This window comes from Ascaphus truei, chromosome 7 (genome assembly GCF_040206685.1).
Source record: "Ascaphus truei isolate aAscTru1 chromosome 7, aAscTru1.hap1, whole genome shotgun sequence".
Lineage (NCBI taxonomy): Eukaryota > Metazoa > Chordata > Amphibia > Anura > Ascaphidae > Ascaphus > Ascaphus truei.
The window spans coordinates 112,482,581-112,502,580 of NC_134489.1; the positions used below are offsets into that span (position 1 = coordinate 112,482,581).

A 20,000-nucleotide genomic window follows, 5' to 3' on the forward strand; every position below is an offset into this window, starting at 1 on the left:
CGGCGTGTATACTGACAGAACTGCACGCCGTGTATACTGACAGAACTGCACGGCGTGTATACTGACAGAACTGCACGGCGTGTATACTGACAGAACTGCACGCCGTGTATACTGACAGAACTGCACGGCGTGTATACTGACAGAACTGCACGCCGTGTATACTGACAGAACTGCACGCCGTGTATACTGACAGAACTGCACGGTGTGTGTACTGACAGAACTGCACACAGTGTATACTGACAGAACTGCACACAGTGTATACTGACAGAACTGCACGGCGTGTATACTGACAGAACTGCACACAGTGTATACTGACAGAACTGCACGCCGTGTATACCGACAGAACTGCACGGTGTGTGTACTGACAGAACTGCACACAGTGTATACTGACAGAACTGCACACAGTGTATACTGACAGAACTGCACGGCGTGTATACTGACAGAACTGCACACAGTGTATACTGACAGAACTGCACACAGTGTATACTGACAGAACTGCACGGCGTGTATACCGACAGAACTGCACGCCTTGTATACCGACAGAACTGCACGCCGTGTATACCGACAGAACTGCACGGCGTGGATACCGACAGAACTGCACGGCGTGTATACTGACAGAACTGCACACAGTGTATACTGACAGAACTGCATGGCATGTATACCGACAGAACTGCACGGCGTGTATACTGACAGAACTGCACGGCGTGTATACTGACAGAACTGCACGGCGTGTATACTGACAGAACTGCACACAGTGTATACTGACAGAACTGCACGCTGTGTATACTGACAGAACTGCACGGCGTGTATACTGACAGAACTGCACGGCGTGTATACTGACAGAACTGCACGGCGTGTATACTGACAGAACTGCACGCTGTGTATACTGACAGAACTGCACGGCGTGTATACTGACAGAACTGCACGGTGTGTATACTGACAGAACTGCACGCCGTGTATACTGACAGAACTGCACGCCGTGTATACTGACAGAACTGCACACAGTGTATACTGACAGAACTGCACGCCGTGTATACTGACAGAACTGCACACAGTGTATACTGACAGAACTGCACGGCGTGTATACTGACAGAACTGCACACAGTGTATACTGACAGAACTGCACACAGTGTATACCGACAGAACTGCACGGCGTGTATACTGACAGAACTGCACGCCGTGTATACTGACAGAACTGCACACAGTGTATACTGACAGAACTGCACGGCGTGTATACTGACAGAACTGCACACAGTGTATACTGACAGAACTGCACACAGTGTATACCGACAGAACTGCACGGCATGTATACCGACAGAACTGCACGCCGTGTGTACTGACAGAACTGCACGGCGTGTATACTGACAGAACTGCACGGCGTGTATACTGACAGAACTGCACGGCGTGTATACCGACAGAACTGCACGCCGTGTATACCGACAGAACTGCACGGCGTGTATACCGACAGAACTGCACGGCGTGTATACCGACAGAACTGCACGGCGTGTATACCGACAGAACTGCACGGCGTGTATACCGACAGAACTGCACGGCGTGTATACCGACAGAACTGCACGGCGTGTATACCGACAGAACTGCACGCCGTGTATACCGACAGAACTGCACGGCGTGTATACCGACAGAACTGCACGCCGTGTATACCGACAGAACTGCACGGCGTGTATACTGACAGAACTGCACGGCGTGTATACTGACAGAACTGCACGCCGTGTATACTGACAGAACTGCACGCCGTGTATACTGACAGAACTGCACGCCGTGTATACTGACAGAACTGCACGGCGTGTATACTGACAGAACTGCACGGCGTGTATACTGACAGAACTGCACACCGTGTATACTGACAGAACTGCACGGTGTGTATACTGACAGAACTGCACGCCGTGTATACTGACAGAACTGCACGCCGTGTATACTGACAGAACTGCACGCCGTGTATACTGACAGAACTGCACGGTGTGTATACTGACAGAACTGCACGCTGTGTATACTGACAGAACTGCACGCTGTGTATACTGACAGAACTGCACGCCGTGTATACTGACAGAACTGCACGCCGTGTATACTGACAGAACTGCACGGCGTGTATGCTGACAGAACTGCACGCCGTGTATACTGACAGAACTGCACGGCGTGTATACTGACAGAACTGCACACCGTGTATACTGACAGAACTGCACACTGTGTATACTGACAGAACTGCACACCGTGTATACTGACAGAACTGCACGGCGTGTATACTGACAGAACTGCACACCGTGTATACTGACAGAACTGCACACTGTGTATACTGACAGAACTGCACGACGTGTATACTGACAGAACTGCACACAGTGTATACTGACAGAACTGCACGGCGTGTATACTGACAGAACTGCACGCTGTGTATACTGACAGAACTGCACGCCGTGTATACTGACAGAACTGCACGCCGTGTATACTGACAGAACTGCACGGCGTGTATACCGACAGAACTGCACGCCGTGTATACTGACAGAACTGCACGCCGTGTATACCGACAGAACTGCACGGCGTGTATACTGACAGAACTGCACGCCGTGTATACTGACAGAACTGCACGCCGTGTATACTGACAGAACTGCACGCCGTGTATACTGACAGAACTGCACGCCGTGTATACTGACAGAACTGCACGCCGTGTATACTGACAGAACTGCACACAGTGTATACTGACAGAACTGCACGGCGTGTATACTGACAGAACTGCACGCCGTGTATACTGACAGAACTGCACGCCGTGTATACTGACAGAACTGCACGGCGTGTATACTGACAGAACTGCACGCCGTGTATACTGACAGAACTGCACGGTGTGTGTACTGACAGAACTGCACGCCGTGTATACTGACAGAACTGCACGGCGTGTATACTGACAGAACTGCACGCCGTGTATACTGACAGAACTGCACGCCGTGTGTACTGACAGAACTGCACGGCGTGTATACTGACAGAACTGCACGGTGTGTATGCTGACAGAACTGCACACAGTGTATACTGACAGAACTGCACACAGTGTGTACTGACAGAACTGCACGCCGTGTATACTGACAGAACTGCACGCCGTGTATACTGACAGAACTGCACGCCGTGTATACTGACAGAACTGCACACAGTGTATACTGACAGAACTGCACGCCGTGTATACTGACAGAACTGCACGCCGTGTATACTGACAGAACTGCACACAGTGTATACTGACAGAACTGCACGGCGTGTATACTGACAGAACTGCACGGCGTGTATACTGACAGAACTGCACGGCGTGTATACTGACAGAACTGCACACAGTGTATACTGACAGAACTGCACGCCGTGTATACTGACAGAACTGCACGCCGTGTATACCGACAGAACTGCACGGCGTGTATACTGACAGAACTGCACGCCGTGTATACTGACAGAACTGCACGCCGTGTATACTGACAGAACTGCACGCCGTGTATACTGACAGAACTGCACGCCGTGTATACTGACAGAACTGCACGCCGTGTATACTGACAGAACTGCACACAGTGTATACTGACAGAACTGCACGGCGTGTATACTGACAGAACTGCACGCCGTGTATACTGACAGAACTGCACGCCGTGTATACTGACAGAACTGCACGGCGTGTATACTGACAGAACTGCACGCCGTGTATACTGACAGAACTGCACGGTGTGTGTACTGACAGAACTGCACGCCGTGTATACTGACAGAACTGCACGGCGTGTATACTGACAGAACTGCACGCCGTGTATACTGACAGAACTGCACGCCGTGTGTACTGACAGAACTGCACGGCGTGTATACTGACAGAACTGCACGGTGTGTATGCTGACAGAACTGCACACAGTGTATACTGACAGAACTGCACACAGTGTGTACTGACAGAACTGCACGCCGTGTATACTGACAGAACTGCACGCCGTGTATACTGACAGAACTGCACGCCGTGTATACTGACAGAACTGCACACAGTGTATACTGACAGAACTGCACGCCGTGTATACTGACAGAACTGCACGCCGTGTATACTGACAGAACTGCACACAGTGTATACTGACAGAACTGCACGGCGTGTATACTGACAGAACTGCACGCCGTGTATACTGACAGAACTGCACGGCGTGTATACTGACAGAACTGCACACAGTGTATACTGACAGAACTGCACGCCGTGTATACTGACAGAACTGCACGCCGTGTATACTGACAGAACTGCACGGCGTGTATACTGACAGAACTGCACACAGTGTATACTGACAGAACTGCACACTGTGTATACTGACAGAACTGCACGCCGTGTATACTGACAGAACTGCACACAGTGTATACCGACAGAACTGCACGCCGTGTATACTGACAGAACTGCACGCCGTGTATACTGACAGAACTGCACACAGTGTATACTGACAGAACTGCACGGCGTGTATACTGACAGAACTGCACGGCGTGTATACTGACAGAACTGCACGGCGTGTATACCGACAGAACTGCACGCCGTGTATACTGACAGAACTGCACGGCGTGTATACTGACAGAACTGCACGGTGTGTGTACTGACAGAACTGCACACAGTGTATACTGACAGAACTGCACGGCGTGTATACTGACAGAACTGCACGGCGTGTATACTGACAGAACTGCACGGTGTGTGTACTGACAGAACTGCACACAGTGTATACTGACAGAACTGCATGCCGTGTATACTGACAGAACTGCACACTGTGTATACTGACAGAACTGCACGGCGTGTATACCGACAGAACTGCATGGCGTGTATACTGACAGAACTGCACACAGTGTATACTGACAGAACTGCACGGTGTGTGTACTGACAGAACTGCATGGCGTGTATACTGACAGAACTGCACACAGTGTATACTGACAGAACTGCACGGTGTGTGTACTGACAGAACTGCACACAGTGTATACTGACAGAACTGCATGCCGTGTATACTGACAGAACTGCACGGTGTGTATACTGACAGAACTGCACAGCGTGTATACTGACAGAACTGCACGCCGTGTATACTGACAGAACTGCACGGCGTGTATACTGACAGAGAATGGCATACAAGCCATTATTAATAAGAGATACACAAGATAAAGCGATCCCCGGGTTAGACGAGGCCCCCCGCCGCCCCCCCCCCACCCCCCCGCCGCACCCCCCGCCGCCCCCCGTCGCCCCTAACTTTCACTGACGGTTCTCAGTGAGATCTGACAAGCTCATAACACACATGTTCCGTGTCGTGAATAATTCAATGTGCGTTTGAAGACGGAAATAGCCGTGAATGTGCCGGGGGGGGGGGGGGGGGCAGCTTTCCGGCAGCAGCCGCCGGCGCTTTGTGTCTGTTCTGTAAGTAAAATGATTTCGTTCGCAGCGTGATTCTGTAGCACGGACAATATGGCGGCGGCGCGGGAGCCGGAAGTATCTCTCCGTCATCTCACCGAGGCCTAAATATCCTAACTGCGCAAACACACAATCCCAACACACCCAGAGTAACTGCGCAAACACACAATCCCAACACACCCAGAGTAACTGCGCAAACACACAATCCCAACACACCCAGAGTAACTGCGCAAACACACAATCCCAACACACCCAGAGTAACTGCGCAAACACACAATCCCAACACACCCAGAGTAACTGCGCAAACACACAATCCCAACACACCCAGAGTAACTGCGCAAACACACAATCCCAACACACCCAGAGTAACTGCGCAAACACACAATCCCAACACACCCAGAGCAACTGCGCAAACACACAATCCCAACACACCCAGAGTAACTGCGCAAACACACAATCCCAACACACCCAGAGTAACTGCGCAAACACACAATCCCAACACACCCAGAGATATAATATAATCTGTGTACCCAGGAAAGCTGCAACAACGCCAACGCCGCACTCATCCGGGCTCAGCGACAAAGCCCAACAAGCAGGCGAGGAGACGCGGCGAGGAGACGCGGCGAGGAGACGCGGCGAGGAGACGCGGCCAAGAGACGCGGCGAGGAGACGCGGCGAGGAGACGCGGCAAGGAGACGCAGAGAAGAGACGCGGCGAAGAGACGCGGCGAAGAGACGCGGCGAAGAGACGCGGCGAAGAGACGCGGCGAAGAGACGCGGCGAGGAGACGCGGCGAGGAGACGCGGCGAGGAGACGCGGCGAGGAGACGGCGAGGAGACGGGGCGAGGAGACGGGGCGAGGAGACGGGGCGAGGAGACGCGGCGAGGAGACGCGGCGAGGAGACGCGGCGAGGAGAAAAGGAGACACAGCAAGGAGACACAGCAAGGAGACACAACAAGGAGACACAACAAGGAGACACAACAAGGAGACACAACAAGGAGACACAACAAGGCGACACAACAAGGCGACACTAGGAGTGTGCACAGGATAATAGCAGTTTATTTATGTCTCTCATTCAGTTACACACAATGCGGTCGGCAGAAGCTGATAGGGGTTCCATGTTAAAATGGATGAAACGTGTGACACTGTGCGCTTATCTGCATGTCATTTCCCAGAATCCCTGGCTGCAGTGGAAGCACGGTATGCTAAGAGATAATGGGGAAGGGCAGGGCTGCAGATCTATGCGCTCACAACATATCATCACGTTCGAATCTCTGCTACTCGAAGGGTTAACAGGACGGATTTCTGACAATTCAGACGATCACTCTTCCTGTTCCCAGGAACATCGTTACTAACACGAGTATCGTTACTAACCCGAGCATCGATACAACCCGAGCATCGGTACCGACCCGAGCATCGTTACCAACCCGAGCATCGTTACCAACCCTAGCATCGTTACCAACCCTAGCATCGTTACCAACCCGAGCATCGTTACCAACCCGAGCATCGTTACCATCGTTACCAACCCGAGCATCATTACCAACCCGAGCATCGTTACCAACCCGAGCATCGTTACCGGAGCATCGTTACCAACCCGAGCATCGTTACCCGAGCATCGGTACCAACCCGAGCATCGTTACCGACCCGAGCATCGTTACCGACCCGAGCATCGTTACCGACCCGAGCATCGTTACCGACCCGAGCATCGTTACCGACCCGAGCATCGGTACCGACCCGAGCATCGTTACCGACCCGAGCATCGGTACCGACCCGAGCATCGGTACCGACCCGAGCATCGGTACCGACCCGAGCATCGTTACCGACCCGAGCATCAGTACCGACCCGAGCATCGGTACCGACCCGAGCATCGTTAACAACACGAGCATCGTTACCAACGGGAGCACACATCATTAAAAACAGGAGCGCGGATTGTTACTAACAGGAGTATCGTTACTGTTAATTAAAATTATTAAACACGGTATCAGTTGTTTGGAGGTCGGTGACCTCTCCCCCCAGGGTTTAGGCTGGCCCCTCCTCCCAGGGTTTAGGCTGGCCCCTCCTCCCAGGGTTTAGGCTGGCCCCTCCTCCCAGGGTTTAGGCTGGCCCCTCCTCCCAGGGTTTAGGCTGGCCCCTCCTCCCAGGGTTTAGGCTGGCCCCTCCTCCCAGGGTTTAGGCTGGCCCCTCCTCCCAGGGTTTAGGATGGCCCCTCCTCCCAGGGTTTAGGCTGGCCCCTCCCCCCAGGGTTTAGGCTGGCCCCTCCCCCCAGGGTTTAGGCTGGCCCCTCCTCCCAGGGTTTAGGCTGGCCCCTCCTCCCAGGGTTTAGGCTGGCCCCTCCTCCCAGGGTTTAGGCTGGCCCCTCCTCCTAGGGTTTAGGCTGGCCCCTCCTCCCAGGGTTTAGGCTGGCCCCTCCTCCCAGGGTTTAGGCTGGCCCCTCCTCCCAGGGTTTAGGCTGGCCCCTCCTCCCAGGGTTTAGGCTGGCCCCTCCTCCCAGGGTTTAGGCTGGCCCCTCCCCCCAGGGTTTAGGCTGGCCCCTCCCCCCAGGGTTTAGGATGGCCCCTCCTCCCAGGGTTTAGGCTGGCCCCTCCCCCCAGGGTTTAGGCTGGCACCTCCTCCCAGGGTTTAGGCTGGCCCCTCCTCCCAGGGTTTAGGCTGGCCCCTCCTCCCAGGGTTTAGGCTGGCCCCTCCTCCCAGGGTTTAGGCTGGCCCCTCCCCCCAGGGTTTAGGCTGGCCCCTCCCCCCAGGGTTTAGGCTGGCCCCTCCCCCCAGGGTTTAGGCTGGCCCCTCCTCCCAGGGTTTAGGCTGGCCCCTCCTCCCAGGGTTTAGGCTGGCCCCTCCTCCCAGGGTTTAGGCTGGCCCCTCCTCCCAGGGTTTAGGCTGGCCCCTCCTCCCAGGGTTTAGGCTGGCCCCTCCTCCCAGGGTTTAGGCTGGCCCCTCCTCCCAGGGTTTAGGCTGGCCCCTCCTCCCAGGGTTTAGGCTGGCCCCTCCTCCCAGGGTTTAGGCTGGCCCCTCCTCCCAGGGTTTAGGCTGGCCCCTCCCCCCAGGGTTTAGGCTGGCCCCTCCTCCCAGGGTTTAGGCTGGCCCCTCCTCCCAGGGTTTAGGCTGGCCCCTCCTCCCAGGGTTTAGGCTGGCCCCTCCTCCCAGGGTTTAGGCTGGCCCCTCCTCCCAGGGTTTAGGCTGGCCCCTCCTCCCAGGGTTTAGGCTGGCCCCTCCCCCCAGGGTTTAGGCTGGCCCCTCCTCCCAGGGTTTAGGCTGGCCCCTCCTCCCAGGGTTTAGGCTGGCCCCTCCTCCCAGGGTTTAGGCTGGCCCCTCCTCCCAGGGTTTAGGCTGGCCCCTCCTCCCAGGGTTTAGGCTGGCCCCTCCTCCCAGGGTTTAGGCTGGCCCCTCCTCCCAGGGTTTAGGCTGGCCCCTCCTCCCAGGGTTTAGGCTGACCCCTCCCCCCAGGGTTACGCTCACCCCGCCCCACTTTTTAAGTAGAAGTTTTTTCCATGTTCCTGTGCAGGACGGGCCCCTGAGACCGTACTCCCTCCTGCAGGGGTAACTGAGATACTCGCAGGCAGTGTTAGGAGCTGCATACTGGTCACGCCGTGACGTGGCTGCACACTGGTCATGCCGTGACGTGGCTGCATACTGGTCACGCCGTGACGTGGCTGCACACTGGTCATGCCGTGACGTGGCTGCATACTGGTCACGCCGTGACGTGGCTGCACACTGCTCACGCCGTGACGTGGCTGCATACTGGTCACGCCGTGACGTGGCTGCACACTGGTCATGCCGTGACGTGGCTGCATACTGGTCATGCCGTGACGTGGCTGCATAATGGTCACGCCTTGACGTGGCTGCATACTGGTCACGCCTTGACGTGGCTGCATACTGGTCACGCCTTGACGTGGCTGCATAATGGTCACGCCTTGACGTGGCTGCAGGCTTATAACGCATTGGCCAAAGTGTTTAACTAAATGACCCGTACCCATGAGAATACAAACATTGAAGTATTTGAGTATGTATTGTCACACTGGCTGTAGCATTGGGTGTCTCTGTCTCTTGCTGTATACATGTGGCCACACTCAGCAGCACTCCTTTTAGCACACACACACACACACACACACACACACACACACACACACACACACACACACACACACACACACACACACACACACACACACACACACACACACACACACACACACACACACACACACACACACACACGATGTGGTGGGTTCTGGGGTTGGAGATTGCTGGGATTGGGGGTTTATTGGCCCCAATATCAGACCTTTAGGTAGACGTTGGAAACGTTTATGGATTGTTGCATTAATCTCCTCCTTGATTGGAGCGCCGATGCTCCCGTGGCTCCCGTGGCTCGATACCCACTGTTATAGTGCAGGGTGGACATTAAACTTACCAGAGCTGCAGATCCAGGATCACCTCTCTCTTGTCCACCTTTTTGGTGTAGGCTTTCACTCCGTTAATCCTGGGGTGCTGAGACAGGAGAGAAGAGGGGTAGGTTGCAAAATGTGCCCGAAAAAGAAGAGTCCAAAACAAGAACTCATTAAATGCCCCACATATCGGGGCACACAGGGGTCATTCCTGCGCAGGGGTGTAGGGTCCGCTTTGGGTATTTCTTAGTCACGGGTGTTAAACTCCAGTCCTCAAGAGCCACCAACAGGTCAGGTTTTCCGGATATCCCTGCTTCCGAACAGGTGGGGCAGTCAATGACGGAGCCACTGATTGAGCAACCTGTGCTGAAGCAGGGATATCCTGAAAACCAGACCTGTTGGGGGCCCTTGAGAACTGGAGTTGGCCTCCGCTGAGCTATGTTATCTCTGCTGTTGTCCCTTGGCTAATCCTTCTTGTATTACTGCTATCACCCTGATACTCGCCCCATTACCCTGTTACTTCCAGGGCTGCTCTAACCACCCAACAGAAACACAACATGCGGAATTAACCCCTTCAGTGTTGTAGGGGTCAGGAATGCATTTCTCTTGATGTTCTGGACATATTGGTCTGCAATGCATTGTGGCTCCTCCGGCACTGAAGGGGTTAGATATGTCATTACCTTCTCCCCGAAGTGGGCCTTGGTGAAGGTGTTAGATATGTCATTACCTTCTCCCCGAAGTGGGCCTTGGTGAAGGTGTAATGTAATTACCTTCTCCCCGAGGTGGACCTTGGTGAAGGTGTTAGATATGTAATTACCTTCTCCCCGAAGTGGACCTTGGTGAAGGTGTTAGATATGTAATTACCTTCTCCCCGAAGTGGACCTTGGTGAAGGTGTTAGATATGTAATTACCTTCCCCCCGAAGTGGGCCTTGGTGAAGGTGTTAGATATGTCATTACCTTCTCCCCGAAGTGGGCCTTGGTGAAGGTGTTAGATATGTAATTACTTTCTCCCCGAAGTGGACCTTGGTGAAGGTGTTAGATATGTAATTACCTTCTCCCCGAAGTGGACCTTGGTGAAGGTGTTAGATATGTAATTACCTTCCCCGCAAAGTGGACCTTGGTGAAGGTGTTAGATATGTAATTACTTTCTCCCCGAAGTGGACCTTGGTGAAGGTGTTAGATATGTCATTACCTTCTCCCCGAAGTGGGCCTTGGTGAAGGTGTTAGATATGTCATTACCTTCTCCCCGAAGTGGACCTTGGTGAAGGTGTTAGATATGTCATTACCTTCTCCCCGAAGTGGACCTTGGTGAAGGTGTTAGATATGTCATTACCTTCTCCCCGAGGTGGACCTTGGTGAAGGTGTTAGATATGTAATTACCTTCTCCCCGAAGTGGGCCTTGGTGAAGGTGTTAGATATGTAATTACTTTCTCCCCGAAGTGGACCTTGGTGAAGGTGTTAGATATGTCATTACCTTCTCCCCGAAGTGGACCTTGGTGAAGGTGTTAGATATGTCATTACCTTCTCCCCGAAGTGGACCTTGGTGAAGGTGTTAGATATGTCATTAACTTCTCCCCGAAGTGGGCCTTGGTGAAGGTGTTAGATATGTCATTACCTTCTCCCCGAAGTGGACCTTGGTGAAGGTGTTAGATATGTCATTACCTTCTCCCCGAGGTGGACCTTGGTGAAGGTGTTAGATATGTAATTACCTTCTCCCCGAAGTGGGCCTTGGTGAAGGTGTTAGATATGTAATTAACTTCTCCCCGAAGTGGGCCTTGGTGAAGGTGTTAGATATGTCATTACCTTCTCCCCGAAGTGGACCTTGGTGAAGGTGTTAGATATGTCATTACCTTCTCCCCGAAGTGGACCTTGGTGAAGGTGTTAGATATGTCATTAACTTCTCCCCGAAGTGGGCCTTGGTGAAGGTGTTAGATATGTCATTACCTTCTCCCCGAAGTGGACCTTGGTGAAGGTGTTAGATATGTCATTACCTTCTCCACGAAGTGGACCTTGGTGAAGGTGTTAGATATGTCATTAACTTCTCCCCGAAGTGGGCCTTGGTGAAGGTGTTAGATATGTCATTACCTTCTCCCCGAAGTGGACCTTGGTGAAGGTGTTAGATATGTCATTACCTTCTCCCCAAGGTGGACCTTGGTGAAGGTGTTAGATATGTAATTACCTTCTCCCCGAAGTGGGCCTTGGTGAAGGTGTAATGTAATTACCTTCTCCCCGAAGTGGGCCTTGGTGAAGGTGTTAGATATGTCATTACCTTCTCCCCGAAGTGGGTCTTGGTGAAGGTGTTAGATATGTAATTACCTTCTCCCCGAAGTGGACCTTGGTGAAGGTGTAATGTAATTACATTCTCCCTGAAGTGGACCTTGATGAAGGTGTTAGATATGTCATTACCTTCTCCCCGAGGTGGACCTTGGTGAAGGTGTAATGTAATTACCTTCTCCCCGAAGTGGGCCTTGGTGAAGGTGTTAGATATGTCATTACCTTCTCCCCGAAGTGGGCCTTGGTGAAGGTGTTAGATATGTCATTACCTTCTCCCCGAAGTGGACCTTGGTGAAGGTGTAATGTAATTACATTCTCCCCGAAGTGGGCCTTGGTGAAGGTGTTAGATATGTCATTACCTTCTCCCCGAAGTGGGCCTTGGTGAAGGTGTTAGATATGTCATTACCTTCTCCCCGAAGTGGACCTTGGTGAAGGTGTAATGTAATTACATTCTCCCCGAAGTGGGCCTTGGTGAAGGTGTTAGATATGTCATTACCTTCTCCCCGAAGTGGGCCTTGGTGAAGGTGTAATGTAATTACCTTCTCCCCGAAGTGGGCCTTGGTGAAGGTGTTAGATATGTCATTACCTTCTCCCCGAAGTGGGCCTTGGTGAAGGTGTTAGATATGTCATTACCTTCTCCCCGAAGTGGACCTTGGTGAAGGTGTAATGTAATTACATTCTCCCCGAAGTGGGCCTTGGTGAAGGTGTTAGATATGTCATTACCTTCTCCCCGAAGTGGGCCTTGGTGAAGGTGTAATGTAATTACATTCTCCCCGAAGTGGGCCTTGGTGAAGGTGTTAGATATGTCATTACCTTCTCCCCGAAGTGGGCCTTGGTGAAGGTGTTAGATATGTCATTACCTTCTCCCCGAAGTGGACCTTGGTGAAGGTGTAATGTAATTACATTCTCCCCGAAGTGGGCCTTGGTGAAGGTGTTAGATATGTCATTACCTTCTCCCCGAAGTGGGCCTTGGTGAAGGTGTAATGTAATTACCTTCTCCCCGAAGTGGGCCTTGGTGAAGGTGTTAGATATGTCATTACCTTCTCCCCGAAGTGGGCCTTGGTGAAGGTGTTAGATATGTCATTACCTTCTCCCCGAAGTGGACCTTGGTGAAGGTGTAATGTAATTACATTCTCCCCGAAGTGGGCCTTGGTGAAGGTGTTAGATATGTCATTACCTTCTCCCCGAAGTGGGCCTTGGTGAAGGTGTTAGCTATGTCATTACCTTCTCCCCGAAGTGGGCCTTGGTGAAGGTGTAATGTAATTACCTTCTCCTTGAAGTGGGCCTTGGTGAAGGTGTTAGATATGTCATTACCTTCTCCCCGAAGTGGGCCTTGGTGAAGGTGTTAGATATGTCATTACCTTCTCCCCGAAGTGGACCTTGGTGAAGGTGTAATGTAATTACCTTCTCCCCGAAGTGGGCCTTGGTGAAGGTGAAGGCTTTGAGGTGAACGTTAGATGCTCTGACCAGTGGCTCAATCTTATCGTGAAGCATCTTCTCCACGTACATTCCAATGTACGGCCACATCTGACCCACGACCTGCACAGGGGACAGGAGAAGGTCACTAGGTTTGGGAATACAGGTCAGCATTACTGCCAGCCGTACCCCCGGTCATCGGGACATCCCAGTCTGGGCTGTCTCCCGACCAGACAAGAATCTCACGGAACAGGAAGGTCGGACTCAACACTGAATCACCACCTTATACTAACGTGTTTCCTGGTAAAGAGGCTTGCAAAGCGATATAAAACACGCAAAGCGATATAAAACACGCAAAGCGATATAAAACACGCAAAGCGATATAAAACACGCAGAGCGATATAACAACGCGCAGAGCGATATAACAACACGCAGAGCGATATAACAACGCGCAGAGCGATATAACAACATGCAGAGCGATATAACAACACGCAGAGCGATATAACAACGCGCAGAGGGATATAACAACGCGCAGAGATATATAACAACATGCAGAGCGCTAAAACAATACGCAGAGCGCTAAAACAACATGCAGAGCGCTAAAACAACACGCAGAGCGCTAAAACAACACGCAGAGCGCTATAACAACACACGCAGAGCGCTATAACACGCAGAGCGCTATAACAACACGCGCAGAGCGCTATAACACGCAGAGCGCTATAACACGCAGAGCGCTATAACACGCAGAGCGCTATAACACACAGAGCGATATAACAACGCAGAGCGCTATAACAACGCGCAAAGCTCTATAACATGCAGAGCGCTATAACAACACACAGAGCGATACAGGGACCGGGGTGGCGCAGAGACCGGGGTGGCGCAGGCACCGGGGTGGCGCAGGGACCGGGGTAGCGCAGGTATGGGTAGCGCAAGGACCGGTGGAGCGCAGGGACGAGTAGCGCAGGGACGGGGGGAGCGCAGGGACCAGAGGAGCGCAGGGACGGGTAGCGCAGGGACCGGGGTGGCGCAGAGACCGGGGTGGCGCAGGGACCGGGGTGGCGCGGGTGGCGCAGGGACCGGGGTGGCGCAGGGACCGGGGTGGCGCAGGGACCGGGTTGGCGCAGGGACGGGGGGAGCGCAGGGACGGGGGGAGCGCAGGGACGGGTAGCGCAGGGACCGGGGGAGCGCAGGGACCGGGTTGGCGCAGGGACGGGGGGAGCGCAGGGACGGGGGGAGCGCAGGGACGGGTAGCGCGGGTGGCGCAGGGACCGGGGTAGCGCAGGGACCGGGGTGGCGCAGGGACCGGGGTGGCGCAGGGACCGGGGTAGCGCAGGGACCGGGGGAGCGCAGGGACCGGGGTGGCGCAGGGACCGGGGTAGCGCAGGGACCGGGGTGGCGCGGGTGGCGCAGGGACCGGGGTGGCGCAGGGACCGGGTTGGCGCAGGGACGGGGGGAGCGCAGGGACGGGTAGCGCAGGGACCGGGGGGCACAGGGACGGGTAGCGCGGGGACCGGGGGGCGCAGGGACGGGTAGCGCGGGGACCGGGGGAGCGCAGGGATGGGGGGAGCGCAGGGACGGGGGGAGCGCAGGGACGGGGGGAGCGCAGGGACGGGTAGCGCGGGTGGCGCAGGGACGGGGGGAATGCAGGGACGGGGGGAGCGCAGGGACAGGTGGCGCAGGGACGCATGATAATGACGAGTTGTTCACATCCTGTACGACTGCGAATATTTGTAATATGTTTTTTTCGGGTGTAATTTCTACGTAGCGAGATTTGCAGAACGCGTCCTTACCTTGTTTACCCATTCCGCCCGCTCCACATCCGGGAAATTCACCTGCAAACACAGAGGGAGACGGTCATTCCTGGCATAGTATCTGTTACACACGCGTGTTACACTAACACACGCGTGTTACACTAACACAGCTCGTCACCCGGTCACATCACTCAGGAAAATCATTCATATTCTGCACAGGTCACAAAGCCTCAATGTATCGCCCCATCAATGTATCGCCCTATCAATGTATCGCCCTATCAATGTATCGCCCTATCAATGTATCGCCCTATCAATGTATCGCCCTATCAATGTATCGCCCTATCAATGTATCGCCCACCTTTCTTGTATATATATAAATATATGTACAGTATGTCTTAATTTACATAGCGCCTCACAGCAGTAATACAAACGACAATCATATAAATAACAAATTATACAAATAACACATAATGGGAATAAGCGCTTCAGACATAAAAGTAACATTAAGGAAGAGGAGTCCCTGCTCCGAGGAGCTTACAGTCTAATTGGTAGGTAGGGAGAACGTACAGAGACAGTAGGAGGGAGTTCTGGTAAGTGCGTCTGCAGGGGGCCAAGCTTTATGTATGAGGTGTATAGTATTAGCCACAGTGCTATTCATAATCTCAAAACAAACTGTTTTTAAACACTGACAAGACGGTAACAATGGTATTTGGGACCAAGACTTAATTTGTAAAGCTTCCAGTGACTGAGCTCCTGATTCGAACCAACGCTAACACCACCCTAACACCTGTTACTGGTTTTAAATACCTGGGCTTATGGTTTGACTCCCACTTAACATTCGGGATGCACACTGATACCCTGACAACCAAGACCTATGCCAAACTAGGGGTACTTTACAGGAACAAATCCTCCCTAAGGGGCCAATGCAGAAAGCGGCGAGAAGCCCTATCTCGCCAGTTTTTTGCCAAATATGCCTACATCAATTCAGTAAATGGCGAAAAACTGGCGAGATGAGGAAAATCCGCCGGTTTTTTTTGGAGTGAAAAAAATCTCGCAGTGCGGGTGGTGAGATGCAATATCTCGCCAATTTTAAACCCCGCTGTATTCTAGTAGCCCCGATCAGCTGATCGAGGCTATAAAATGGAGAGATTTTCTCAAAATTGCTCCGCCAACAAGAAAGTGGTGCTGAGCTGCGAAAAGGGACATAGAAAAAAAATCTGTCCCTTTTCCTGGCTCAGATTGATGCAGGGGGGCTCTTACACACTGCACCCACCCATATATATATATATATATATATATATATATATATATATATATATATATATATATATATATATATATACACACACACACACACACACACACACACACACACATATATATATATATATATATAAATAACTAAATAATACACCAGTAACCCCTTCAGTTTCATACATATATTTATTGGCATGCACAGCAATGACACTATAGGGCTCGCCATCTCTCTGCCGGATTCCTCTCCCAGATATGCGCACTTTCCTGCATACTGCGAGGGGAATCCGCCAAAAAACATGGAGAGTTTAAAGTATGGAGAATGGCCATTCTCGCAGTTCTCTGCATTGGCCCCTAAGGCCTGGGACCCGCTGCGCTCGTTGGCGCGGGCGGCAATGTAGCGAGTTCCCCACCAGCAGGGGAATCCTCGCGAGCCGGTCCCGGTCCCCCCTGGCGGCACAGCTGACTACACGCTGTGGCGCGTCAGCCGCTAGGAGACACAAGAGAATGGTGTTTCCTAGCGTTGACGCGTCACGTGGTGTGGCTGTGAGCCAATGGGGAGGGGAGGCTGCGGGAGGAGGAGAGGCTTCGGGGAGCGGGGAGGAGTGTGGAGGGACAGCAGGTGAGTGCCTGTCTGTGTGTGTGTCTGAGTGCGTGCGTGCCTGCCTGTGTGTGTGTGTATGTGTGTGCCTGAGTGCGTGCGTGCCTGTCTCTGTGTGTGTGTGTGTGTGTGTGTGTGTGTGTGTGTGTGTGTGTGTGTGTGTGTGTGTGTGTGTGTGTGTGTGTGTGTGTATGTATGTGTGTGCCTGAGTGCGTGCGTGCCTGTCTCTGTGTGTGTGTGTGTGTATGTGTGTGTGTATGAGTGCGTGAGTGCCTGTCTGTGTGTCTGTGTGTGTGTGTGTGTGTGTGTGTGTGTGTATGTATGTATGAGTGCCTGCGTGTGTGTGTTTTTTTTACTTACCTGCAGCCCGTGGCAGCCCGTGGAGGGAGGGGGGGGAAGAGTAGCGGGTCCCTCCGCTCAAGCCACGCCCCCCCCTCCCTGTCAATCCTCCCACTCCCGCCCCGGCCCCTCACGTCATGGCCGCGCCCCCTCACGTCATGGCCGCACCCCACCCGACCCGTTTGGCCACGCCCCCCCCGCTACTACTGAAGTTTCCTGTAGACCGCAGATCGCGGTACAGCGAGTTGCACGCGCCGCCGGCAAGCAAGCCAGCCGTGCGGACGCGTGCAACGGGACCTTAGCCTAAGTCTCCTGGTCAGAAAGCGTATTGCACAGCAGATGCTAATGCCAATTATTGACTATGGAGACATAGTATATGGCTCGGCTCCTCAAACCCACCTTAGCAAACTTAACACCCTCTACAACTCAATTTGTCATTTTGTTCTCCAATGCAACTACAGCACACATCACTGCGAAATGCTCAAAGAACTAGATTGGTCATCACTCGAGTCTAGGCGCAAAGTTCATCTTCCTGTCTTGCCTTTAAATTCTTCATGGGCAAGCTACCCAGCTATCTGAACAAGCTCCTCACCCCTACCACATGCAGCACCTATCACCTGAGATCAGACTCCAAAAGTCTGTTCATGGTCCCAAGGCTCAACAAAGTATCCGGCCGCTCCTCCTTCTCCTACCGTGCACCCCACAACTGGAACAACCTACCAGAGACTCTCACATCCACCACCAGCTTAAGTTCTTTCAAATCTAAGGCTGTCTCACATTTTAATCTGGTCTGTAACTGTTTCATACGCCCATAATATATATTATCTCTAACTGTGCATGTAATGTCTTGTATATAATGTATACCCTGCTCATTATGTAACTGTATTTGTAACCATGTATTATTTGTTTTACTCTGTGCCCAGGACATACTTGAAAACGAGAGGTAACTCTCACTGTATTACTTCCTGGTAACACATGTTATAAATAAATAATACGCTTCTTTAAGCAAGTGTGTCTTAAGGTGGGTCTTAAAGGTGGATAGCGAGGGGGCTAGTCGGGTATTGAGGGGAAGGGCATTCCAGAGGTGTGGGGCAGTCAGTGAGAAAGGTTTCAGGCGGGAGAGGACTTTAGATACAAAGGGGGTAGAGAGAAGACATCTTTGAGAAGAACGCAAAAGTCGGGATGGTGCATAGCGAGAAATTAGGGCTGAGATTTAAGGAGGGGCAGAAGAGTGTAAAGCTTTAAAAGTGAGGAGAAGAATTGAGTCTCGTGGATTCTCGATTCTACGTTTGGAGGTTTTTTCACAAATATCATTTATTATATCACCATTGTATTATTATATCACCATTGTATTATTATATCACCATTGTATTATTATATCACCATTGTATTATTATATCACTATATAAGGGTTTATATCTTCATTCTTCTCTTTGGGTGTTGAGACCTATATTTATCTGTTTTTTCCCACTTCAAAGACCAGTACCTCTGAACAATGGGCTAACTAAACCCAATCAGTGCCAGGTGGGAATGTCCTGGAACGGAATAATCTGCTAAATTTGGCCCCTGTCCTGGCAATAAGGCCCCTGCGGAGGTGGGATCAGATTGCCCCGGCGGAGGCGGGATCAGAAGGCGGAGGTGGGATCAGATTGCCCCGGCGGAGGCGGGATCAGATTGCCCCGCGGAGGTGGGATCAGAAGGCGGAGGCGGGATCAGAAGGCGGGGGCGGGATCAGAAGGCGGAGGCGGGATCAGAAGGCAGAGGTGGGATCAGAAGGCGGAGGCTGGATCAGATTGCCCCGGAGAAGGCTGGATCAGAAGGCGGAGGTGGGATCAGAAGGCGGAGGCTGGATCAGATTGCCCCGCGGAGGCGGGATCATATTGCCCTGGCGGAGGCGGGATCAGAAGGCGGAGGCGGGATCAGATTGCCCTGGCGGAGGCGGGATCAGAAGGCGGAGGTGGGATCAGATTGCCCCGGCGGAGGCGGGATCAGATTGCCCCGCGGAGGTGGGATCAGATTGCCCAGGCGGGGGCGGGATCAGAAGCCCCGGTAGAGGCGGGATCAGATTGCCCCGGCAGAGGCGGGATCAGAAGTCCCGGAAGAGGCGGGATCAGATTGCCCCGGCAGAGGCGGGATCAGAAGTCCCGGTAGAGGCGGGTTCAGAAGGTGGAGGCGGGATCAGATTGCCCCGGCGGAGGCGGGATCAGAAGGCGGAGGCGGGATCAGATTGCCCCGGCGGAGGCGGGATCAGAAGGCGGAGGCGGGATCAATAGGCGGAGGTGGGATCAGATTGCCCCGGCAGAGGCTGGATCAGAAGGCAGAGGTGGGATCAGAAGGCGGGGGCGGGATCAGAAGGCGGAGGCGGGATCAGAAGGCGGGGGCGGGATCAGAAGGCGGAGGCGGGATCAGAAGGCAGAGGCGGGATCAGAAGGCAGAGGCGGGATCAGAAGGCAGAGGCGGGATCAGAAGGCAGAGGTGGGATCAGAAGGCAGAGGTGGGATCAGATTGCCCCGGAGAAGGCTGGATCAGAAGGCAGAGGTGGGATCAGAAGGCGGGGGCGGGATCAGAAGGCGGAGGCGGGATCAGAAGGCGGAGGCGGGATCAGA

General features: G+C 53.2%; 1 protein-coding gene across 1 annotated transcript in view; it reads right to left on the reverse strand.

Annotated features, from left to right (window-relative positions):
* Positions 1-20,000, reverse strand: part of ESYT3 (extended synaptotagmin 3) — a 131,006-nt gene that overhangs the window by 87,448 nt on the left and 23,558 nt on the right. Inside the window, exons 2-4 of the mRNA XM_075609934.1 lie at positions 15,240-15,281; positions 13,438-13,572; positions 9,785-9,861 (exon numbers count right to left, since the gene is read on the reverse strand). Of these exons, the coding sequence (XP_075466049.1) occupies positions 9,785-9,861; positions 13,438-13,572; positions 15,240-15,281 (254 nt within the window). The remainder of the gene's footprint in view (positions 1-9,784; positions 9,862-13,437; positions 13,573-15,239; positions 15,282-20,000) is intronic.